This window comes from Xenopus laevis, chromosome 6L (assembly GCF_017654675.1).
Source record: "Xenopus laevis strain J_2021 chromosome 6L, Xenopus_laevis_v10.1, whole genome shotgun sequence".
Lineage (NCBI taxonomy): Eukaryota > Metazoa > Chordata > Amphibia > Anura > Pipidae > Xenopus > Xenopus laevis.
Genome location: NC_054381.1, coordinates 116244529 through 116271700, shown reverse-complemented (window position 1 = coordinate 116271700; position 27172 = coordinate 116244529). Strand labels below are relative to the sequence as shown.

Here is a 27172-nt window from a genome sequence, read left to right as displayed (position 1 = left end):
GTCAGGCTGTTACCTCAGCTAGTCTCTGGCTTTACAGGAAGGGCTCAATGCAGTTGGGGAATAGTCATAAGCAGTCTGTTCTCTACACTGTGCCTACACTTATGCACTTGCCTCAATCATGCCCAGTGCACTCAATCACCCATAGCTCTCATGTATGATGTACATGTCATGGGACTCCCCTGGACTCTTATTCAAAGGATCACCGATCTGGGGGAGAACAAAGTCTTATAAGTTTATTGGGGGGAGGGGTGTTCTCACATGTTCTCATCCCCAGCTTTTCATGAGCTTTAAACAGATGTCAGTCGTGCTGTCTCTGGCAGATGCATCTCTCAAGGTGTTTGTATATATACACACTGTATATCCAGGCTTATCTGAAGGCAGACCTGTAATTCCAACCTTGTTACTACTATGCCCATAATTCTACCTGTCTGACCCATTTTATCATTCAAATGTCTCCCTTGTGTGCTGAAGATGCAGATTGTTATATACTCACATTCATCTCTCTGCAATATAATACCTCAACTGTAAACAATAATGCTCCCAGGGGTGGTTAACCTTCAAATTAACTTTTAGTATCTTGTAAACTGGGCAGTTCTAAGCAGCTTTGCAATTGGTCTTCATTATTAAAATTTTTATCATTTTCAAATGGTTTGCCTTCTTCTGACTCTTTCCAGCTTTCAAATGGGGGTCACTGACCCCATCGAAAAGCAAATGCTCTGTAAGGCTGCAAATGTATTGCTATTGCTACTTTTTATTACTTCTCTTTCTATTCAGGCCTCTCCTATTCATTTTCCAGTTTCTTATTCAAATCAGTGCATGGTTGTTAGGGTCATTTGGCCCCAAAAACTAGATTGCTGAAATTGCTAACTGGAAAGCTGCTAAAATGTTAAATAACTCAAAAACCACAAATAATAAAAAATGAAAACCAATTGCAAATTGTCTCAGAATGTCACCCACTACATCACAGGAAAAGATCATTTAAAGGTGAACAACCCCTAACAACCAACTAAAGGGGTAGTCCCCCTCTCAAACACTGTTTTTTTAAATCTATTTTAATTCATTTTTAAAATAGCAAAATAACTGCTTAAAAAAGAAAAGATACAGATAAAAATAGAGAAAGAAAAGAAATGAAAGTTGGTGTGGCAGTGGAGTGGGGGGGGGTATATAGTATAAGTTATATACATTGTTGTCCTAATATTACCTAGCAGTTCAAAATACATGAAGTCTGTTCATTTCCAAGTTGAATACCCATAACATCCATGTATAAACTTTTCTAGATACTCTAGATAGTTAAGTAGCTTTATAGTCTCACACTATTTTTTAGTACAAATTTTTTCAAATAGTATTCCAGAAGTAATATCAACATATTAATAATGACTATTTCTGTTGGGTATAACTTTTGTTTGTGTAAGATTTTCTGTGCTCTAATGCCTCCTATCAGCAGCTTATTTTGGGTGGCCACCAACTCTGTTCAGCTTCATCAGTTGATACATGTCTTAACTAGGATTTATACTGTAACTTCTGAGAACTTTTGTAATTTACAGTAATTTTTGTTCCATTCATTACCATGATATTAGTCAAACACTGACAATAAAATGAATTTGTATCCATGCTCCCCCTGCTGGTCCATCTTTCTCTTCTCTGAACTGTGCTGATCTCTGAGACATTTCCTACAACTGTGACTTATGGTTCTGCAGTTCTGTAAGGTTCGCAGCATCGTTTGACTGCAAATTTCATGAAAAGAAACAATTGCAACTTGTAAATGTGCTCAGTGTGCTTTCGCAAATTCTCACTTGAAAACCTGCCACTTGACAGCATTGGTTGTTTGCAGCTGATTTCAATTTACTCTCAATAGGGAGCAAATCCAAGCATTTTGTCCCCTTCTCACTGATCTCAGCTGACAAAACACTCAAAATTGATCTGTATGCCATTTCCTATTGCTGGTTAATGGTTAACTTCAGCCCAGACTGACTGTAATTCCAGTGTTCTCTTTACGGATGCGCTGAATCCACTATTTTGGCATTCAGCTGAACCCTCGAATCCTTTGTGAAAAGATTCGACTGAATAGAAAACCAAATCCTAATTTGAGTATGTAAATCAAGGCCAGGAAAGGAAAAAGAGAACCGCAAGCTGCACGCACGGTTAAAAAAATGTTACTTCCTTGTTTTGTGATGAAAAGTCATGTGATTTTATGGATTCTGATTCAGTTCGGCCAGGCAAAAGGATTCGGCCTATTCCATATCCTGCTGGAAAAGGCAAAATCCTAGCTGAATACTGAACCAAATCCTGGATTCAGTGCATCCAGTTCTCTTGTGTTAATTTGTTCTTAAAGGAGAACCAAACCCTTTATATTAAAATCCCCTACCCTACATAGACTCTCCTCCCTGCTCCACCTCAGCCTAGGTGTTACCGTCAGTAAATGTCCCTAACTCTTTACTTACAGATTCAGTGCATAGGAGTTCACAGAGCTTCTTCCAGAGCTTTGGCAACTTCGAGACTTTTGGCGCATGCGCAGTTGTTAGAAAACCGACAGACTGCTCCAACTGCACATGAGCCGATACAGCGCTTACTTCACAAAGATTACCAAAGAGAAGATGGCACCAGTGAACTCCTGTGCACTGAGTCTGCAACGAAGGGTAAGTAAAGAGTTAGGGGCATTTCCAGAGGGTATCGCCTAGGCTGGGGGGGGGGAGCAGGGAAGAGGGTCTATGTAGGATAGGGGTAGGGGATTTTAATATAAAGGGTTTGGTTCTCCTTTAATTCATTAGAACACACTGTAAGGAGCAAATTGAAGCTTGCCATACATTGCAATAGAGCATGTATGGATGTTACCTTTCTGATTAGCTTTAAAACACACTCACCTCTGCATTTTGTGCCCTAGGAGCTCTGGCTGATGCAACACTTGCTTTTAGAAACACATGCGTAGCTACATGAAATCTAAACCAGTAAATGTATCATAAAGTAGTGCAGCATTATTAAAGGAGAAGCAAAGTTGTTTTGGACATGGGGGTGCCAAATGTTAGGCACCCCCAAGTGAATGTATTTACTTACCTGAAACCCCAAGCCGGTGCTCCTATCAGCAGAAAACTGCACCGGACCGGGGTTATTCCAGTGAGCACCACGGAGCACTTCTCTTCCGGCTTCTTCTTTCTTCAAATTTCCCGGGGCAGACACATGCGCAGCAGAATGAAAAAGCCTACTTTTTAGTTAAAGGTCGGCTTTTCACTCTAATGTGCATTCACAGCCACGCAAAGAAAGAAGAAGCCAGAAGAGGAGCGCTCCGTGGTGCATGCTGGAATAACCCTGGGCCGGTGCAGTTTTCTGCTGATAGGAGCACCAGCCCGGGCTTTAAGGAAAGTAAATACATTCACTTGGGGGTACCTAACCTTTGGCACCCCAAGTGCTAAATGACTTTCCTTCTCCTTTAAAGATTGCTTGAAATATGGAACTATGTTTTCATATAAAATGCTGCCCATATTCACTTGCACTGAGATGTTTGCACTGTATCTGGAGTGCTGTTCCACTCCTTTTGTTGCTCCACTTGTTCTCTGCCTAAAGCACTGAACACATGAATCACCCAATAAATTGTCAAGATGAGTGGGCAGCATTAGTTTCTAAATGGAAAGCTGAGTTCTTATTACGTTCTGGATCTGCTAACACTTGTGTTTAGAAAATTATAGTGGTTATGTAAATGCAAAGGGCATTATTCCATATACGTATGCTATGATCACACAGACGTGTCAAAATCTCTCTCACAACCCACTCATTTAACCCTGTACGGTAAAACAACGATTGCAAGTATTTATCTTTCTCTTCCCTTATAAATACTGTATTCATGCTATTTTGGATCCAGGGTAGACGGGTTGCATTGTCTCTCAGGAAGTGGTAGGCAATATCCATCCTGTTACTTGGACGTCAAGCTTTCATTAGGGATTAGGATCTTTTCTTTTGTATCCAGAAAGCCATGCTTGGGTATACAGTATAGAAGTGTTGCAGTGGGCACAAATCCTAGTCAATGAACATTATAGGGCTCATTTGGATGACAAAATGCAGAGCTGGTGCAGAGCTTTCTCTAGCACAAGGCAGCCCTGTATTTATACCTGCATTGAACAGGCAGTAAGCACAGGGCTTCCTTTCTGTGAAAATGTTGGTGCTGATGTAATTTGTGCCTCATTTTTAAAAAAAGTGTGCAGCCTTTTATCCAGGACTGATGCAAACCGCGGCTCCCATTATTACACTAGAATTCAGAAAAAAGAAAGTTGCATTGTGACTAAAAAATATGCCCTATACATGAGCCCAGTGTATAGTTTATGTGCCATATGTTAGGAAATGTAGGGGGGGGAAGCCGGTTACCCCAAAAAAATTTACGATCTTTTGCAGCCTATCACCCTGAAAAATGAAGTCGCCAGCCTTTTTTTTGGGACTTTGAAAAATTTTCAGCTATTTTTTGAGGAACTCCTTTCAACTCTATTGAATTTTGCCTGGTCTGAGGTGGCGAAGGCAAGTCTGACGCAAGAGGTAACGTTCAGTAAAATCTGCATCTTAGTGAATTTGCGTAGTTACGTCCATTGGCCAGAGAGCAAATTCGCCAGGCGTTAGGGAGCGAATTACCGCTAGAGTCTATCTCCTTCACTAGCGAAGTAACGCCAGCGACTGTTAGTAAATCGACAAAGTTCCGAAATGACGTCACGCTGGCGAATTTTCGCCAGCTTTTAGTAAATTTGCCCCATTGTTTGTGTTTATTGTATGATACCATTAGCCATTTTATATCCATTCCTGTCTTGTTGGCAGTTTTGGCTGATAGTGACCTGGAAGTCTAATTGCATTTGCACGAAGAGACATCTTGTACCCTCTCACGTGTAAGTGCAAGGCTGGTTTCACAGAAACAAGGCAGAACAGAAGCAAAGATGAAATGTTACTTTATTCAACGGGACAACAATTAAAGACACAGTATGTTTATTTTGTAACCCCTCTCTTATATAATACCTGGGATCTTTGTAACTGAGCAATACCTGAGCCCTCTGAGATTGAAACCCTAACATTATGGTACTGTAGTTCACTATGCCCTAAGGCTTTCCTCATAATTAAACATAATCCAGTAGGATCATGCCAACAAAATTCCCAAGTATGGAGTCTAGACATGTCTGATTTAGTTCAGAGGAATGTGTATAGGAAATGCACAGCTTGAGTAAATTCCATACAGAAAATTCTATTTATGCCAGGAACACTGAAACAAATTCAAACCCATTTCAGTATTTCTGCCCTGGGGACTTCAAGTTGCCAGGACTTGATATCCTGTGTTGGCACTTATATTTTATGAATGTGCTAGATTTTTAGGGTTGTACTTGTGAGAACATAAGGTTTAATTGAGGGTTCAATTTGTTATGCTGCCTCAAGCCCAGTATGGCACTCCTTTTTGATAAACAACACACTGACCCAATGTACCCGACTTTTCAGTGGCTCCATTTGTTCCTCAGTTATAGTCATAAATAATGGCCAATAATTTCTAAAAATGTGCAGGTAGCAACCACCTTCTAACATTCATATAATTTCATATAATTTCCCTTCTGTGAAGTTCTTGTTGGCCAGTAGCCACAAACACATATTAGTGAAAGAGTTTTATGTATTTTCTATAGAATGGTCTTTACCTATGCAATGTTGTGGAGAAATGAGCAGTATTTGTTCCTGTAGCTCTTGAGTACCCTAAAATAACCTTTATTCAATCAATGAGATCTCTGTCTCTAGCCATAGCAAAAAATTTTCAGCAGCACTTCTATGGGCTTTAACATAATGGGATGTTACATGCTTGACTACAGTAACCCAGGAGCTCACCACTGAGCTGCATTCATTATACTTTGTAATCTCTTTTTTATTTTGGTAGTTACCTGAATAATAAATCCTGATTGCTAAAAATCCTGGCCTACTAAAAATTCAATTTGAATAAAGAATATATGAAAATAAATATGTATGTATATTTAGCTGTAGATCCTTACCTGTTTATTATTGTCATACAATTTATTATTGATGCTTATGTTAATAAGAATAATAATGCCTGCACCATCTTGGTCAATACACTAGACATAGCATAAAATCAATATATAATGTCAGAAGCCAATAAATGTAATAGCACTACCTACACTGTGTACAAACAGCACATTTCATTAATAAAATAGGTGGTAAATGAAGTTCAGGAGGACACCAGCTGCTTCTGCAATGCTCTTACACACACACATTGTACCCACACTATAATATTGTATTTCCCCCTAGCAGAGGTAAGAGACACTAAGGGGCAGATTTACTTAGGGTCGAATATCGAGGGTTAATTAACTGTCGAAGTTAAATCCTTCGGCTTCGAATATCGAAGTTGAATGATTTACCGCAATTCGAAAAATCCTTTGATCTAACGATTACATCCATCGAAACGAATGATTCGAAGGATTTTAATCCATCGATCCAACGATTTTTCTTCAACCAGAAATTTATTAGAAAGCCTATGGGGACCTTCCCCATAGGCTAACATTGATTTTTGGTAAGTTTTACTTGGTGAAGTAGGGGTTCGAAGTTTTTTTTAAAAGAGACAGTACTTCGACTATCGAATGGTCGAATAGTCGAACGATTTTTAGTTCGAATCATTCGATTTTTTTTCTTCTATTCCTTCACTCGAGCTAAGTAAATGTGCCCCTAAATCCTTTTTAAAACATGGCAAATGGAACACAGTTATAGGGTAAGTAAACCTTTAAAACAAGTGAATGTAAAATTGATGAGCAATTTTGGCATTTCCATTAATTATTTATGTTTTTTCTATTCCAAGATATTATTGGATACTTGTACAGTTAATATGAATTCAATTTGTTACAACAGCGCCACCTGCTGTTCAGTTTCTGACCAGTCTGACCACCAAGCGGTCAAGGTAGTTGTCAGGAGAAAGAAAGAGGCTTATCTCATGGTCTTCTGCTCAGGAAAACAATCAGAAACCTTTCTCAAATCTTTCCCAAGCAGAAGAACGTCAGAGCAGCCTCTTTCTTTCTCCTGACAACTACCTTGACTACTTGGTGGTCAGACTGGTCATAAACTGACCGCTGTTGTAAAAATAATTAACAGCACATATATCCCTTAATATCTTGGAATAAAAAGAAAATAAATAATGAATTTAAATGACAAAGATGCTTAGATGCATCAATTTTACACTTAAAGGTTTAATAATCCTTTAAGACAGTGATCCCCAACCAGTAGCTCGTGAGCAACATGTTGCTGTCCGACCCCTTGGATGTTGCTCTCAGGGGCCTCGAAGCAGGTGCTTATTTTTTAATTCCTGGCTTGGAAGCAAGTTTTAATTGCATAAAAACTAAGTATAGTGCCAAGTAGAGCCTCCTTCAGGCTGCCAGTCCACATAGGAGCTACCAAATAGCCAATCACAGCCCTTATTTGGCACCCCAAGGGACTTTTTCATGCTTGTGTTGCTCCCCAACTCTTTTTACATTTGAATGTGGCTCATGGGTAAACAATGTTGGAGACTCCTGCTTTAAGAGATATGTAAGATCTCTAACTAGTGACTGGGGTGGGGGGGGGGGTTGATAGCTAGTTAGGGTGCGATTTGGGACAATGCTTATTTAACAAATACTCCTGGACTCCAGGCTAAAGATAAGTTAGGGAGTAATTGGGGAGAACACTTTACTTATGTAGATAGCCTTGAATGTATGGCTGAATTGCTCATACAGTAAATGCTTTCCTATACTGAACACATATAGCCTTTCCTTACAGCAGGGCCTTCAGCAAAATTTTGAACCTCAAAAGGGCACCTGCACTATAAAGGTATTAAAAACACAAAACTAGAGGCTTTAGATGAACAGACCAAATACTTTATGGCTCTAATCATTTATCAGCAGAGACCAACTCTAGGTTGCACAGAAGGTGGTATTATCCACACACAAACACCATAGGATGTTTCCAGCAGGTGCCAATCCTGCCATAAATGTAACAACAGACTCTGTACTACATATCAATTGGCAAATGTGCTTCAACAAGGACAAAACTAATGGCCATGAACTGTTATTTTCCTAGTATGGCAGGTTAAGGAGTTAATAAGAGCTAGAATGGATTCTCAGCACAAACAGAAATGTGACTGCTATCTGGTTACCATGGTGGGCATTAATACAGAGCAAAATTATTACAGAGAGAGTGGAATGTCTTTGCTTTGTTGATTCTTAGCTAATTTCTTCCTCTCCTAATTACCCAACATCTGCGACTTGATATCCTATTTTTGCATGTTATTAATTGTGTTTATGAGATATTGTAAGGTTCTGTGCTCAGTGCAGGAGAGGATTGGAAATGTTTGGTTAACAGCATGTCTATTAATTACACTAATTGATTTCAGTGTAAATAGAATCAATTGGAGGCACACAGCTTTCCAATGAGACTGCAGGGTACATAGAATACATTTGTATCCTGCCAGGAATAATTCTTTATACAAAATACCAATATATCTAATGCGGAAAACCAGTTTGGACAAAAGTGTATGCATCTGTGACTGATTCAGATCATCAACCATCACACAAAATAAATATTCTACATAAACAGCAAACCAACCGATGATAAGACATGATCCTCTCTTCTTTATGTATCATTTCTCTATGATGGAACTAAACGGAAGCACTGTTGCATTTGTGTAGTCAGGTTATGTAATCACAGTAAAGTGATCTTTATTTATTTTACTTAAAATGATACTTCAGTCTGGATGGTTTGAAAGACAGAGATGAGATATTATACTGTATATACTGTACATATAAATCTTTAAAAACAAGCACCATTTCTGTGTCAAATGACAAGTGTAATTGCTGAGGTAGGTGCACTGTCCATGCACAAACCGGAAATAGCCAACAACCTTCTCATTCAAATCTGACTTTCCTCAGAATTGGGTTTTACAATTTACAACAATGTGATTGTCAAGTCTTGTACAATAACACATCCACTCAGCAGTAGGGATCCATGTTTCCGTTTGGATGTATACAACCTAGGGATGAATACGTGATGCGGCACATTTCGGCTAAACAGCAGGACATCTGCTCAAACTAATAGCACCAGAAAACGTAGAGATTTTACTGACGTTAATGATTTTGTTATCGACGTTCACGTTTTTCATGCAGCCAACAAACGGACTCTTCACAGGGAGCCGTGGCACTTCCAAAGCATCTGCAACAGATAGACAACTGTTAATTCTTTGCAGATATATCATCCACCAACATTAAAACGGTAGTAATGACGTCCTAAACCCTGCACCAATCAGAGATCTGCTGTGATTTATACAGTAAGTACCCCATTTTATTTGGTTTCTTATGTCTGTATCCAAAACACTTAAAAACGTTGAAATTAAAATAATATAGCAGTGCACTGATATATTCTACACTGCATTACACAGATCATAGGGGGTTGTTGAAAAAGGGCAGCGTGCAGAGTTCAAAGTAAAACTGTAAACCACCATTTTTTTGCACACTTTTGGTCTACCCTTCACTGAATTGCCACAAAATGGAGTGCAGAGATCTGCATGTGTTCCCCAATGAATACAGCGCTGCCTGCTTTCTAATGTGCCGTACTGTATTACTACAGGCACCTAGGAGTTCCCACCCACTCCCAAATCAGGGAGCAATGACAGAAGCCATTCTACCTTCTGCCCTGTGGTAGGCGGGAAGGAGAGAGCTGTATTGAGCCCACTGGCACTTCCCTCTGCACCTAATGCCAAGGGGCTGATTCACTAAGGGTCAAATATCGAGGGTTAATTAATCGACTGGGAATTGAAGGATTTAGCGCAGATAGTACGATCGAACTATCGAAGGATTATTCCTTCGATCAAAAAAAGTTAGGCAAGCCTATGGGGACCTTCCCCATAGGGCATAGGCTAACATTGACTTCGGTAGCTTTTAGATGGTGAACTAGGGGGTCGAAGTTTTTTTTAAAGAGACAGTACTTCGACTATCGAATGGTCGAATAGTCGAACGATTTTTACTTCGAATCCTTCAATTCGAAGTCGTAGTCGAAGGTCGAAGTAGCCCATTCGATGGTCGAAGTAGCCCAAAAAAAACTTCGAAATTCGAAGTTTTTTTACTTCGAATCCTTCACTCGAAGTTAGTGAATCGCCCCCCAAATTTCTAATCTGACACTTGGAGGCACATTTATCAAAGGTCGAATTTTGAATTCATGTGAGTTTTTTTAAACTCCTTTAAATCGGAATATCCTCGAAATCGGATTGGGGAGGTTATCTAATAAAAAACATTGAATATCTAAAACTCGTACTAATTTTACCGACTCGATAAACTGGCATTGAATTCGAAACTAATTCGACTAAACTCGATACAAGTTTTTTTCTCCAAAAAAAATCTTGAATGTCAGGAAGGCTACTAATATGTTCAAATTGGTCCCTGGACGTCTCCCATTGACTTATACATGAACTCGGCAGGATTTAGGAGGCAAATAGTAGAATTTGCGTTCTTATAGGGCCAGAGTATGATAAATAGACCTGAAATTCGAGTGATTTTGTTTTGGATAATTCACAATTCGAATTTGAGAGTTTTGACCATAAAAAAAAATTGAAAATTCGAATGTTCAATTCTGCCGCTTTGTGCAGAGTGCAGCCAGACTGGAGTAAATAATACATTATACATCAGTCCCTGCCCCACTCACACTATGGTCAGTTTTATTAGGAGATAATTAACCTGCCTATATGTATTTGGAGTGTGGGAGGAAACCCATGCAGACAAAGGGAGACCATACAAACTCCTTGAAGATAGTGTCCTCATTGGAATCAGATCTGCAATGATTAATAGTCTGAGGCACTGAACACTAGTTTTAGCACAGTTAAGGTGGCCATAGATGTAGAGATCCGCTAGTTTGGTGATTTCACCAAACGAGCAGATCTCTCCCTGATATGCCCACATTGAAGTGGGTGATATCTGGCTGATCCGATCGCGGGCCCTAGGGCCCAACGATGGTATTATAATGCACCTGATACGGGTGGTCGGATCGTGGGACCGCATATACGAATACGCGGGATTTTTTAACCTGCCTGGTCGAGATCTGGCCGACTTTCGGCCAGATATCGATCAGGGAAGCTCGACCGATGGCCCCACAAACGGGCAATAAGCTGACGATTCGGTCTGTCAGCAGCTTTTATCAGCCCGTGTATGGGGGCCTTTAGAGACTTTCCTGTTAGTAGTAATATTGTTGCTCATGTTAAATCAGCAGATTTTTACTGGTATAAGTGTTTAAGTAAGCAAACATCTGATTGTTGCATAATTTAGTAGGTCTGTAAAAACTGTGCTTGAGTTAGTAGATAAGGAGGGCAGAGCCTTCTCTTTGTATATAGCATACACATGATGTGCCTTCACAGGGAAGGGAATTAATTCTCTTTAACACATGATATGGCAATTTAATATTTCCACTTAATACATTTAGAGATTACTGTCCCAGTTTATAGATCACAAATAATTCACACATTTCTTAAAGGGCAAGTTAAGTGTTATCAATATAACCCATGTAACAATGAATTACCTGGGAGGCCTCCAATAAATAACCGAGTGTCAGGGTTGTTGTGAGTTAAAGAGCTAGGCATGACAGATTGCTTTGACTGCTTGTCTACTTCCAGCTGCACAACATTTTGTTTCAGGCTTGCTGTAAAAGAAAATAAGATAGAAATTCAGCTAGAATCCTCTGTGCAAAAGATAATGAGTATTATCAAAATTGCCTTTGTTAAACGCATAGTTCACCTTTACAAAACCTACTAACACTTTTGCCAGAATCTGCAGGTTGTTAGTCCAGACCTGGGCCAATTATTTGAATGACAACTGTGCTAACATTGGAAACTTTTTTATATAGGCCAGTTAAAATGCAGAGCGAAGGCACATGATCTGTTTGTTTTGTAAACGGCTACTACAATTCATAATATCAGAGCCTCACAAATGAAACTGACACAGATATAAACATACTGTAGAAAGAGGAAAGCTGAGGTGCCATCTGGGTATTTTATCAAGAAAACAATAGGTGATACCTTTTATTATGTGCCACTTCCCATCACACAGGGCTCTTTGTGGTGTAACTGAGACCAGAACCTCTCCAGATCCATTGTCTGCAGACAGTATCAGCTAAAAACAGAAACAAGGCAAATTCCGTAAGGTACATGCAAAACAAAGATTAAATAGGAGCAAATGTTGGCACCTGATAAACTGCATAGATGAAAGCTAAATAATGCAAGGTGTACTGCAGGATGCCTTTATATTATGATGCTTACCTAGGTAAGTGTACACCATTACAAAAATAGTATGGCTTGAATGCAGTATAATAAGTATCTATTCCGTATTTTGTATAGATTACGTGAGTATAGCACTAGGAACCACACTCACAGCTTGTTGTAGAAAAGGTTTATCACCAGGTTTTATTTGGCCACAGAGAGTAGGATATCCTCTGGGTTCCTATGTTGCAAATAGAGTGACCATAGTGATAAAACTCCAGGTACCCAGGGAATGTCAGCACCACCAGTGTCTGACTGGACCACCGGAATACCAGGAAAACTCCCAGTGGGCCCAGGTGTCAGTGGGCCCTCATGCTGCTAAACTTTTGGGCTATTTCATGGCCATTCCCTATTTCCATTAGAACAAAGAGGCTACATAGCTGGAATAATTGATAATAGTATAAAGAGAACAGACTAGGAGAATAGAGGTTGATTAAGGAGATGAGGAATATTAGTACTGAGAGTGGGCCCCTGGTCTAAGGTTTTTGGGTGGCCCCTGGTGTCCCAGTTGTATTGTAAACTGCAACACCCAGAATTCTCGGTCAGATGTGGCTGCGAGGAAGTTTAGTATTTCTGAAACACTTACCTCTCCAGCTTCCATATAAAGGCTGAATTGTTGCCCTTTACTGCCGGTATGAAACAGGACTCCAGATTGGCTTTGTGGACGGATATTTAAAGAAATGTCGAAGTCCATATTCAAATTGTAAGAATTATCTACAAATGAAAATGAAGGTAAGTTTTCTCAGTAAAATAGAAGCAAGTCATATATTTCATGGCTGCCAGAACTGCTACTTACCAATAACTACATGTCCTCCATCATGTGCAAAGAATATTCCTTTTTCAAAAGATCCATCATAACATGGTGTGACGCCAAAGGTGTGAGATGGTCCTTCTAATGCTAATCCATTTAGCTTCAAATTCTTCAGGCAGCCTGAAAAGCTTTTCTTGGGAACAGACTGGAAAAATGGTATAAACATTATCACGCTGAGTATTCATGTGAAAGAAGCGTAACTCCAGTGAAATCATGAAACTGAACCGGCCAATGGATGATTATTTAGTAAAGGCTGGCGCAAAGTTATAACCACCCCTGATCTGGAAAGGCCTATCACTCATGGCAAAGTTTGTCACCTTGTGGCAGGGACCCCCAACCTTTCTTACCTGTGAGCCACAATCAAATGTAAAAAGAGTCGGGGATGCCAACTAAGGACTGTGATTGGCTACTTGTTAGCTCCATGTAGACTGGCAGCTGTATGAGACTCTGTTTAGCAGTACACCTGGTTTTTATGCAACCAAAACTTGCCTCCAAGACAGGAATTGTAAAATAAGCACATGCTTTGAGGCCACTGTGAGTAACATCCAAGGGGTTGGTTAGCAACATGTTGCTCGCAAGCCATTGGTTGGGGACCACTGAGGCTTGTGGTATATCCATGCCTACCCATGTCTCCTTTGTCCAATAAAGTAGCTATATACAAACTTACAATAACAAAAAGGACTTATTTTCAAATACTGCAAATTAAGTTGCTCTACTCTTACATTTATTTAGAGGGATGGTATGGAAAGGTCTCCTAATGAAATGATGCTGTCCATCTATATAGCTTATTGCTTCTTAGTAGAAGACCCCTACCATGTGGGCTTCAGTCCCAATAGATTAGAAGTTCGATATAAGTTATGGCTTTTTTTCGTTGCCTTTTAACCAACTGCTATTTTTTCGGATTAGATTTTTGTTTAGATTGTTTATAGAAGGAAGGGTTTAAAACATATATGTGTACCTGAATTTTATGTGATGGGACTCCACCCACAAGGACAGACGTCATTCTTTCAAGGCCAAAATATTTAGTCAAAGTTCCTTTGCGTGCCTTTAGCCCATCAACAACCAGACGGCCACTGAGTCCATCCCAATTGAATATCACCTTTAAAAAAGAAGAGAGAGATATTGCCTCATGAAAAATCATTTCTGTGTATTTGGATGATGTGTGTGTAAACATCAATAGTTATGCCATAGTAAGTAATACTGCATAAGGTATGTTCTAATGCAATTATACTTACTACCCCACTTACTATTTAAGCTTATACATCCACCTTTACACTGCTAATTGAATACTAAATATATTGTGCAAATGTAAAATGTTATTTCTAAGGTACTTATGCCACAGATTTAGGATTATGCCCCTTGGGCACTACATAATCTGTGCATGAGGGCAAACATTTGCTAAAATGCATACCGTGTGCCACTTCCCATCATTGTATTTATCTTGGCTCCTTATTTTCAATTTGTTTCCTTTAGTGCTTAATGAAAAAACATAGCGTCCTTTGGAAATATGAAGTGAAAGGTGGCTGGTCTCCTCTTCATCAGTCATCAAGAAAATAAGCCCTGATGATTCAGTGGTGCGCACATCCAGAGAGAAATGGGACCTGTAACAGAGGCAACACGAAGTCAGACTGATACACAAGGAGAGGAAAATCATCAAACAAAAGAGTAAGCAACAACCTTTTCTGCATATCTTTATTTGATGTCTATATAAAATGAAGCAAATAAAAGAAAAACATATATTCAATATGTCAAAGAGCTACCATCAACAAACATTTAGGTTTATAGACAATAATACATTTACTAACAGTGACTACTGGTACATTTATGGCTGCTAATGTGTCCTATCTCCTTCAATCCTCTGTTCCCCTTCTGTGTGCTTTGCTACTGACTCCATTGATTGGAGGCGATATCCCTTCAACTACAGGTATGGGACCTGTTATCCAGAAAGCTCGGGACATATATTGTATTGGACTTATATTGTATTGTGTAGTTGGGTAGCTGGCAGTTGGCAGAAACCAGTATTATGACAAATACAATATGTCTAGTTAATTAATTTTATCAGGTTCATTACAGCTACCCAAGCCATGGCTTCAGCTTAAATGACACTACTGCATACTATCCAGTTGTTGGTATATAAAAGTAACCCACATCTTTTCAAATAATGATCATGTATCTCAGGCATGCTAATGTTCAACTTAATATTGACACAATTTAAGAGTGCAAAATGATCTGTCAAAGCATATAGGAATTTTGGGCAGCAGGAAGCTCTTTCCATATATTACCTGTCTTTCAACACCGCCTTATTGAGCTCATATCGCAAGTGACTTGCTGAAGAGTCTCCAAACTGGTAAGATCCCACAGCTGATGTTAGGTTGGCATAAGCACTGCAGCCATGCAACTCTTTCTGACTTTTCTTCATTACTTTGTTGACGCTGTTTATCAAGTTCTTGGAAAAGTGCAAATCAAGTCAAGTCACTCACATATAACAACTCTGACATCAGACATCGACAAACAACTTTACTGAGGAGGGTTGTGTCATCAACACTAACCCATTCAAAGGTAAAAGTGTGTTTTAGTAGAATAAACCATATTCCTAATTAACTCACTGTTTTGCCTGTATGGATTAGCAATTTTTGTTGCCTGATACAGATTTGCGGAACAATTTGTAGTTTCGCAAGTGACTCCAATGCATTTGGCGCAAGAATAAAACATGGCAAAAACTTGACTTGACTATACATTTGCCAAAAATTTTGCAAATTTTTCACTGGTTTGGAGAATTTTTCGACAAAGGGAAACAAATACAAAAATTCACAGTAAAGATAAAGGGTCAAAGATCCTATTTAACCTATTTACAACCCCTATAAAGAATTTTAATTAAAAGATCTATAATCTATGAATTACCATGTCATCCTCATTCAGCGTTAAACTGTAACTTCTAAAATCATTCAGTATCAAGGGCATCGGAGGCTCCTCAACGCTGCATGTTCCAAGGGAGACCTGCCTCTTTCCAGTGTTATCAATCAAATTTTGAACAGTAGGGGTTTTAGCCATCCTGAAAATATAAAGGCATTTTAGTACATAAAACCATAGTATAGTCTGTGTGCTCACTGAGACCAGTTCCCTCCCCTGAGGCTCACAGTGTAATACAACCCCTCACTCATCATTATGAAGTGATGGATTTGGGGCTTGACGTTCCTTTGCTTTCCATAGTGAGTGGTGTTCAATTCTCTGGAAAGCAGAGGAACTCTCAGTCTATTTGCTCTCCTAGATAAACATGAAAGCCAATCTTAGAGCTCATTTATAGTTAGATTAGCGATTAACATATATTTGTGGTCCACCAAGAAAGTCCAACAACCACTAGCTTGGAGCTTTATTTCTCTAATCAATAGTGATGAGTTAGACCAGTGTATGATGTGTATTACAGCATAATTTAACGCAATAAGCTGTGTATCATTTAATGCATACAGATGCAGCCACTTTGGTTTGTCTGTTTGACACAGAATAACTAAACACAGATATCCCATTTATCTCATTTAACACAGAAAACTGTGTCACAACATCCCATCTAATTAAAGCATTCACCATTGTGAACAATGGTGCTTTGGTATGCTAATGAAAAGGTTAAATGCATTAAATGAGTTAAGATAACTTTAGATAACACAGTTTCTTCAATTAACTCTGAGTCATGACGCATTTAACTCACAAATCCATGTGGCTTCATCTGTAATCATATTATGTAATTTTATTTAATAAAAAGATGCCATGCAACTGAAACATCTAATGATTCTACCTTATACTGTGATATGATATTGGTCTGTAACCATTAAACCTAAAATGAACAAAATCACATTTAACTATACATACAGTAGATCCCATACTGAAAATAGAGGCCATCCCCAGTGTACTGTTAGAATGGGTATCATAATACACACAGTAAGAATATTAATTTACTTTGGTGATGCTATATGTCAAGAAAAATATCGGTCAACATAACTTACCTCTCTATGAAAACATCGGAGATACATCCCTCAAAATTGCTTCCACCAAATTTTATATCACCAATGGAAGTGCCTAGTGCCCCTGAGGATCCAACAATCTCAGTTACTTGTTCTTCATCTACCAACAGTCTGAGTCTGAAAGCAATCAAATTGCATCGGTTTTAAATATGAAAGCATCTGAAGAATTGCAGTATATAGTTATAGTCCAGGGTTGGCAGTCAATAAACCTCCAACATTTTACTCATTGCAAGCTCTAGATGGCAAGATCTATGTCTATGTAGACTGAGGCAGGGCTACCCTGCATTATTATTTGTGTAATGTGTATCGTTATTATTGGGTTAAAGATCATTAGAATGCAGACCCTGAGCAGCAGGGTTAGGTATAGACAAATATATGTACTTGTGACTGCAAGAATGCTCACCAGATTTTGGATAGGCCTCCTATTCACTTATATATGAAAGGATGTACACATTAGCATATTTCGTAGCTGACAGACCTTACCTGGCTGATTTATCAATACTCTAATTTTAATTTCTATTGCAATTCAAATTTTTCTGAGCTAAAACTTACAAACTTGAGTAATAACTTTAAATCAAGTATTTATTAACCTTAAAAAAAGTCAAATGGCATCTAAAAAGCTTGCGAGGTCATGTAGAAGACAATGGAAGCTGTCCTAGGCAAAATCCAATCTTTTTTTTCCAATTTGAGACCCACAAATTCAAGGTATTTTTAGTTTTTTTCCACTATTTTATTCAATCAAGTTTTTTATATTTGGATTTTTAAATAATTAAGAAGATATTTCATTTTTATTTAAAATGTGTGCTTATTCGAAGGGAAAAAAAACCTCTAAAACCTTTTGATAAAAAAGCCTCCAGTGTGTGACAAGTACTTGAACTCGGCAACACTAAGGGGGTTATTTATCAAAGTCTGATTTTATCTCAACATTTTCTGCTACCAACTCCAATCATGTCCGCTCAGGTTTTTTAAGCTTATTTATTATTAAATTTTCCTGAAAATTTGCTTTGCGGGAAAAAAATCAGATTTTCAAGATTTTTTGGGATTTTTCACCCTAAAACTCTGATTTCTTATGCTTTTTGCCCAAAAACTCAGAAAACTTTGGGGTATTGCACGAAACCCAGCACACAGAAAATCATTGGGACTTCCCCCATTGACTTATATGCAGGTCTGCAATGCTGGATTTTCTGATTCGGATTTTTCCATCCCAGGTTAAAATGTTTCGGTATTTTTGCAATTCAGAGTTTAGTAAATAACCCCCTAAACTCTGATAAAGATCATTTCTTTTGTAATGGATTTTAAGATTATATACTAAAGTATTAATCAATGTGAAACACTGCCAGTTGTGAAAAATAAACTGTTGTTCATTCACTATGGACAGTATATACTGGTAAGAAATGCCACTGCTAAATATAGGTCTGTTTTACAGTATGTTAATAATTCTGCTTTGGTAGTGGTTAATGAATATCTTGGTAGATTTGAATTACACATATATAGTTTTTTTTGAATACTTACTCATCATCCTCTTTGATAAGAGAAACATAGTGAGTGTTTCCATCCAGATACTTTCCCTTGGTTTGCAGCTTGTTATTTTTTGTTTTTACGTTCACAACCCCTTCATCTAGAGAGATCCTTAATTCATCGAACTGTTGGTAAGAAAATACTAAGAATGTTTAGTGGGACCATCTATGGATACATAACCAATATTTCACAGAGAAGTTTCACTAAAAGAAAGATGATTAAGGGCTCATTAAACTGTTTGACAGAACAAATTCATGCAAATGTATAGGTCTTTTTGAGACCCCACCAAAACATGGGTCTGTGCTCATATCACCGAACCAAAAATCTTAACACAATTGTCATGTCAGTGATAGAATTTAAAGGGGTCCTTACAGAAGTTTCTTAAGAGGGGTTATGACAGTAGGAGAGAATACAAATGTTAAAGACAGCAATCGCTAAAGAGGAGAACTGTGAACTGCAGCCATAAGAAGGACTTATAAGCATAAGGTTCCTGGAGAGTCATGAAATTACCTTCTGGGGAGAGCGAGGGGGTACCTAAGGTCAGTGACTAGTAGATCCCAAAAATATCCAAGTACTTGTGGGAATTAAAGGAGATGTTCACCAAATAATGAAAATGGAATTATAAGGAATTTTCCAAGTTGCATTAATAAAAAAGTCAAACTATTTGTAAATGAAATTGCATTTGAAAGCAGTTTCTGACTATCCTGTGCTATTCTTTTTCCAGTTTGTCAGGTAAAAGAAAGAATGTAGTGCCAAGCCCCACAATGAAAGTCAATGACAGAATGTGCAAAGCATTGTGGGAAGAGCTGTGACTACCAATACAATGTTTTAATGATACTTTTAATCATGGAAGATAATCAGAAACTGCTTTCAACAGCAATTACATTTACAGATCACTGTAAAATTACTGAAAACTGTGTAAAAGTAAAAAGTAGGAATGTGATAAATTTGACATGGATAGGTCCCAAATGAATTTATACTACTGTACTGTAAGTTTTTCCAAAATCAAATGGCACTGATACTATACCAATATACATGCCATTCTTACACTACTGGCTATCCCTCTATAATATGTGACTATATTTCCAGTAACCTGCTCTGTTTGGGGAAATTTCCGAAGATAAAATGCCTATACCTGTGTTGTATAGCTAAGCAGTATGGGACTGGGCTGAGATGTCTGAAATCCAAATGATGTTTGAAAGTTCTGGGGGAATTTAAATCCATCTGGTTTCAGTTCAAGAGTTCCACCACGAGAAAATTCCGCTGAACGGACAATCTTTAAAAAAAAAAAAGTGACTTTTAACAACAATAAGGTTCACACTTTGGCAAAAGAATATTATTTTTATGAATTTCTGCTTACATTCCAGTCATCGGAGCACCTCCGACTCACACCATACGTTTCATTAAATGTAGCTGAGCTAGTTGGTGTCTTCACATTTTTAACACAGCCACGGAATGGAGGTGTTTGGATTTTAAACCTTTTTGGGAGAAAGGAAGGTCCAATTAGAGTTCCGTCTTGCAGAAAATTCAAACAATTCAGGAGTTATCTGTACATTGTTGTCTGCTCTACTCACTTATTACTTTTTCCCAACTACTACTTTTAAAAAAATTTTTATGTAAGGCCAAGCTAATCCCTACTTCAGTTGTATAAGTTACCAGGGTACCTGTTAATCAGGTGTGTTCTTTAATTCTAGTCTTTTATTCTCAACTGTTCATCCTTCTGACCAAGTGTTAATACATATACATGTGCTTATGTTTATACATAAAGATGTAGTTTCACTCTTTCTGCTTTATCTAAAATGTCAAAATATTGCATTCCTAATAAAATTGTAAAGGATCCACCGAATCAGGAACTTTTTACGGGATTGGATTAGTGCTCAGCAGAAGTGAATTTGAATGATGTGACTTTAATACACTGGGTAACACAGGCCACCATTTTTATTTAGATGAACTTTGGGTTTGGCTTCAGTTTAGTATTTTACTAAATCCAAACTTTATGGACTTCTTCCATCCCTAGCTAGGATTATGACTGTTCTGCAGCAGTTTTTGCAGAAACCTATAATCCTAATTATAAATTTGTTAGTGATGTTTCAAACAGGGGAGGCGTGGGAGCTGATTATAGTAGGCTTCTAAGGCATTGTTGATAAAGGCTATGAACTGCTGGCACACAACATATCACCAAGTTACACAGTAGACCGAAATAAAGCACAAAAAAGTAGCATCAACTCACTTCTCTCTAAGGGCTGCTGGGATTCCGCCCATATAGTAAGTGTTGAATATAAAGGCATCCATATTAGTGGCATTTATTGCAATTGAAGACTGTTTAAGAACAAGTATTGTCTTGTCTTTTGTTGAAATACGCAATGCAACCTGTATTAGAACATAAAATATTATGTTAGTGTGAATTTGCTAACTATGGTTTTATAGTTACAGCATGGAGGTTAGTTGCACAACAGTAGACATGATTACGAGCATATTTAAACTTCAGATTATATGGTGTATGACTGTACCACCATAAACTTCAGGTTAAGTATAAAAGCAATTTAGAACTAAGCTTGTAATTACTAAAATATTGTGTTGATATGATATGTAATACTGCAAGAATTGGTCAGACAGGCTGGTTTTTAGTTGTGGCGGGCTTGGGGCACAGCATTTCTGTCCAAGGTTGACCATAGAACCAATACATACCACGTGTTCATTTCCATCACTAACAAGGCCATTTGTACTCTTTATCTTGTGGACATTGTCAGATTCTATTCTGTATTGCAGCACGAGGAAACCATTCTCAATATTTAAGCTGATAAAGCAGGTCTGCATAGAAAACAAATGTTTATTACTATAAACACACAAAATATGCATCATCTATATGCCTGTATGTCCCCACTTGAAGTGTGCAAAGTTATAATGGGGTAATGAAAAGCACAAAGTTTGCACCGGGTTAGTAACCCACAGCAGATAGAATTTACTATTGTTTTCTACCCGGTTTAGCTTTTTGTAAAGATAATCAGGAATTGCTGACCACAGAAGGTCTGACACACAAGGAGAACCACAATGGCCTTTAAATGCACCAATCTGATCTTTCAGCAGAAGACAGAAGGATGAGATTATTGAAAGGCTCGTGAAGACTTTGTTTGTAGTTTGAACAATTCAAGGCCATACAGATGGTCCAAGAAGCTTAAACAAAATCTGTTTCTTCCCAAACTGACCCTGGTTGGAATATTGGGTAATATTGTTTCCACTGATAATGGTTTTTCCAGTTGGGACAGAAATTATGAAGGAAAATATTGCAGAGTGAGTTACCATATTACGTAGTGGCATATGGTTTAGAGTTTAATAATTAGGAGATTCCAGGAAGAACCAAATTCTCTTTTAAGGTCTGTGTCTATGCCATTCATTTGTCTTTAAAGGCAAATGGTTATTCTTCAGGAATATTTTCCAGAAAAACCTAGTACAGATCAGTTATCCAGAAAGCCATCATACCCCATTTTCTGCAAAGAACACCAAGCCTTCATCTGTCGTAGTTCGGATGGTCTGTTCATAACGTAGGGTCCTGCCTGTGGATTGAGGTGCAGAAATACTTGCATATCCAGTACCCTCAAAGAAACTTCTTTCTGACTCTTCTTTGTATCTAAAAAAATTGATTCCTTTCTTTAAACCTTGCAGTTGCACAAGTAAGAGACAAAACTCAAATAATTTTCATACAAACTATATAAACGTAAATCATTTTTATACAAGTGTTTTTTAAAAACATTAAATTTAAGCTATGGTCATCTAGCTCTGCTTTTGCTGAACTGCAAATCTCACCATCTTAGGTAATGGATGATCCAATATTTTAATGTACACACAGTTATTGCAGGGGATGTTTGAATTTTTCCGAGGATGTTATAGTTTAACAAGAACTGGGTAGATATTGCTGTCCTGTATTGAATCAGGCTTTTGTGGGTGCTACTAACAGAAGGTACAGATTGGCTTCACTGTATATACATTTTTTACTGAAAGAAATAAAACCCTGTGGTTTGCAAGGACAGGAATGAGGTGTGCACCTACCTTTTGCATGGCTGCACTAAGGTGGTGTTGAGGTTGAAAGTTCTCTTGAAATTGTACAGGCTGATTCCATTTTGGTTGAGGGAATCTAGTTCAATGCAGCCTATGTAATTCCGGAAATTCATTCTTGCTGGAGGCTGTTGACGTGGACAAAAGACAAAATGTATTATGCTAAGAGATTTCATACCAAGTCTAATAAGCAGTGGGGTACTGATGTGAACTGTGCATCACAATATTACAGGAACCATGGATTATAGTTCTTTTTACTCCTTTTTCATATTTACAGTAATCCCCTATGACTGTATTTGTTTTCCTGCATGCACATTTGCATACATAGTAAGTGAAGCTAATGTACTATGTATATATATATATATATATATATATATATATATATATATATATATATATATATATATATATATATATATATATATATATATATATATATATATATATATATAATGTTCAGTCTTATTAGCAACCAATCCTCAATTCATTTTAAACACACTGCTACAAGCCAGTGAATGTCCTGATTAACTGCTATTGGCAACTGCACTTTTGCAAGTTAGCTCCTATGTAAATTAGCCTACAGGTCTTTATACTATGGAGTGGATTAAAGGAGAACTAAACTCTAAAAATTACATATCAAATTGTGTTCAGTTGCTTAAAGCAACAGGATGTTAGGGCTCAGAGGCAGTGCTGATTTCTAACATCCCTCCAAATTATTAATTCCCAATGCAAATTGCAAGAGTGAATTAAGATATATTTGTTTTTATCGTTATCACTTAATAATAATAGTGATTGCTTGTAAATCTCCCCCTAAGTACTAACTGTAGAATATATGAGGGCAAGCTGAGGGAATCATGGGTGTCATGCATCAAAGGTTTTTGTTATATTGCTCACCATGCATTAAATAATGAAGTGCAAATGCATAGCACCTTCACTTGTTTCATAGGGCCAAATTCACTAAGATTCGTAGTTGCACCAGGCGCAACTTCGCCGCGCTTCGCTGCACTTCGCCACACTTCGCCAGGCGTAGTTTCGCCAGCACTCCACAAATTCACTAAAATCCGAAGTTGCGCACAGGGGTAGCGTAAGGTTGCGAAGTTGCGCTAGCGTTGATTCGCTAAGCGAAGCGAAGTTACGCTAGCGATGGTTAATTTGCGCCAAATTCAAATTTCAATGGAGGAATACGTAGAATCACTACAAATGCCTTGGAAACCTTCAAAACATCAAATAAATTTTTTTTTTTGCCCTACACATGTGCCCACTGTATAGTTAAGTTGCCATGAGTTTGGGAAGTCTAGCGTAAAATGTAGCGTTCAGTACACTGTGCGCGTTAGTGAATTTGCGTAGTTACGTTCGTAGCGAAAATTCGCCAGGCGTAAGGGTGCGAAGTAACACTAGCGAATTTACGCCAGCGTTCGTTAGTGAATTTGCGAAGTAACGAAAATGCCCAACGCTAGCGAATTGACACTAGCGTTAGGCGCTTCGGCGCTTAGTGAATTTGCCCCATAATTTCTTGACACATACAACCAATGTAAATCCAGGGTCGATTTAACAAATGCGCAAAAGGGACATTTGTCAGGGGCCTACCAGGCTAGGGGGCCAACCATCAGACCTTTGTCTGTATTACTTGACAGAAACATCCCCCCAAAATGGAAAATCACTCATAATCAACTGGAGCTCTGCAACATTTTCACTTTTTTACTTTCAATTTTCTATTGGAATATATGTCCCTGAGGAATCTTTCTAATAAATACCGGTACCTGATTTTGTGAAGACCTTTTATCTATTGTGGCGTTTGTTCACTTTCATGGCTGTTGGTGGAGTAAATGGAGCTCACATTATTCTGTAACTATAGATCGTGTCTATATTTCCTTCCTTTTTTCAAGTTCACCTGCTTGAGGTTAGTTCAATCATAGATTTCTTATGAATGTGGAGTCTCATCAATGAGATATTCGCTCTACTGGTTCCTTAAAGTGGTCCTGCACTTAACTCCTATCCAAGATTTAAGTAATAGGCCCTCCATGACCCTATTACCTTTTTTATCCAGGCCCCTTATTAACTTAGTAGCAAATAGTGTGCTTGCATAGTGTGCTACTGTTAAACCTGGTTAAACCTTAAAGTCTGTGCATGGAGCATAATAGCATTGATTCTGGTGCTTGTAACACACCAATTGGTCCAATGTACTGCCTTACTGCTGGTTACTGCATCTCAGTGCAACAAACCCTGCCACTTCCTTCACTCACCCTGAAATCCGATGGATACCCGCCAACATAAAAGACAACTTCATCTGGATCAAGGTTGAGAAGCATGTTCTTTGTGACATCTGTTGTGTACTTAGCAACAGGGTCTGGCCGCGTTGATGTGAATGATTTAGTATAATTCAGAGTAAGGTATTGATAGATTCTGCAATGTAATAAATATGAAAAATGTCAGTTAAACGTCAGCTTAGAACCTGAGGAATTTCTGAGTTCATTTATCCCAATATACAAAAATAGTTTGAGATTGGACCAGATAATGGCCCAATATGGTGTTAAACTGAAATGCAATCTATATATCTGGTCTTGAAACCTACATCAACCAATCAACATTTAGGCATTTCTGAGCTAATGAAGTAAAATAATGAAAGCAAACATTGGATAGTTGCATAGGGCACATTTTTACTGTATTTGTGCATGAATGCATTTACAGAAAGCCATTTGTTTTGCATCCTAAGTGCTGTGTGCTCAAACATTTATTTGACATGATGAAGACACATCGGGGCATATTTATTATGTTCTTTTTCTTTGAGCAACTACCGCTCAAGAGAACTTACTTACAAAGGTCTGAAGCAGTGCAAAATAAGGGTGGAAAATCTGGTGTTCGCATGGAGTAAAATTACACACACAGGGGCGTAACTACAGAAGAAGCAGACCCTGTGGCTGCAGGGGGGCCCAGATGGTATAGGGGGCTCCATGAAACCCTAATTAATGAGCAATTTGATATATATTGGTAAATAGGACAACCTAAAATTGTCCTTTACTGTGGGGGCCAGTATTGATTTACTGTGGGGGCCAGTATCATCTAGTTAAGCCACTGTACACACACCTTGATACATTTGCCATCATTTTACACAATTTTTTTTTTGGTGAATTTTGTTTTATACAGAATAATAAATAGGTCCCTAAATGTATAAAATACATTGTGACTACAAGAAGCCGTAGAATTAACTCTAGGATCTGCATCAGGCACACAACAATAGGACGTATCACAGCTACCTGTGTCTGGTAGGTATCAATGATCATACTTTAGCTAACTCTACTCACAATATAATATATAGGACTTATGTGTTCTAAACTCATGCTCTATTTCCTTGCAGCTGCAGAGATGATGCACAATATTGCCCCCCGTACATGACCTGTAATTACTACTTGTAATTATATAGTGAATAAAGTACCCCCTCTTGTAAAATATAAGGATATTATAAGTTACCGAGGAGTTTCATGACCATATAAAAACACGAGGCCGAAGGCCGAGTGTTTTTATACAGGTCATGGAACTCTGAGGTAACTTATAATATCCTCATATTTTACAACTGGGGGTACTTTATTAATTATAATACACAAATTTTAGTGAGTCATGTGAGTCAAGGATATAATTTACAGGATATTCATGGTTTTTGTGTATTAGTATAATACACAAAAGCCATGAATATCCTGTAAATTATATCCTTATAAACGGTGAGTAGTGATGTCATCAGTTATAAACGGTGAGTAGTGATGTAATTTCCTGCACATGACTCACTAAAATTTGTGTATTATAATTAATAAAGTACCCCCAGTTGTAAAATATGAGGATATTATAAGTTACCTCGGAGTTCCATGACCTGTATAAAAACACTCGGCCTTCGGCCTCGTGTTTTTATATGGTCATGAAACTCCTCGGTAACTTATAATATCCTTATATTTTACAAGAGGGGGTACTTTATTCACTATATATTGTCTACTTGTAAATATATTTGTCTTGTTTATCACCCCTAATAGTGTGATAATTCCAACCGTGCACTTCTGCTACAGACTACTCTATATATGATGCAAAGTTCTTCATGTGTATAGAAGGCACTGACTAGAGCAGCATGTAAGAGTCCCACTCATGGCAAGGAGTCACTTACCTTTCTAACACAACATGATCCATAATGGCTTCATCTGGATTATTCTGAGATACAAATGGCTCCACATTTATTTCAGCCACATTCCCTCCCAAGTTATAGACACACATGAGTTTGTCATCCTTCACCGCAAGACCAATGTAATCCTTGGTAGCCTTTAGGAAACACAGTTTTGCTTAGCACATTTTGCCAGGTCACTTCTAACAACAGATTAAGTTAAAACAATGTAATTCAAACATAATTCTAGTGACTATTAGGCACCGTTTCCTAAAGTTTCAGTGCTCGCTCATAAGGATGTTCAGTAGGCAGCTGATGTTTCTGGTTCCACACTCAGACACTGTACTCCGTCTCTT

The 27172-nt window shown here is 38.1% G+C and overlaps 1 protein-coding gene across 1 annotated transcript in view; it reads right to left on the bottom strand.

Annotated features, from left to right (window-relative positions):
- Positions 1-8669: 8669 nt before the first annotated feature.
- The window catches only part of lama3.L (laminin subunit alpha 3 L homeolog), a 153387-nt gene continuing 134884 nt past the window's right edge, over positions 8670-27172 (bottom strand). The window contains exons 59-77 of the mRNA XM_041566398.1: positions 26823-26974; positions 24919-25078; positions 22670-22803; positions 22103-22250; positions 21311-21433; positions 20853-20992; positions 19983-20100; positions 19758-19898; positions 18617-18747; positions 17087-17221; positions 15990-16140; positions 15371-15534; positions 14500-14689; positions 14047-14187; positions 13074-13233; positions 12864-12991; positions 12038-12131; positions 11542-11661; positions 8670-9189 (exon numbers count right to left, since the gene is read on the bottom strand). Of these exons, the coding sequence (XP_041422332.1) occupies positions 9044-9189; positions 11542-11661; positions 12038-12131; positions 12864-12991; positions 13074-13233; positions 14047-14187; positions 14500-14689; positions 15371-15534; positions 15990-16140; positions 17087-17221; positions 18617-18747; positions 19758-19898; positions 19983-20100; positions 20853-20992; positions 21311-21433; positions 22103-22250; positions 22670-22803; positions 24919-25078; positions 26823-26974 (2676 nt within the window). The 3' untranslated portion in view covers positions 8670-9043. The remainder of the gene's footprint in view (positions 9190-11541; positions 11662-12037; positions 12132-12863; positions 12992-13073; positions 13234-14046; positions 14188-14499; positions 14690-15370; positions 15535-15989; positions 16141-17086; positions 17222-18616; positions 18748-19757; positions 19899-19982; positions 20101-20852; positions 20993-21310; positions 21434-22102; positions 22251-22669; positions 22804-24918; positions 25079-26822; positions 26975-27172) is intronic.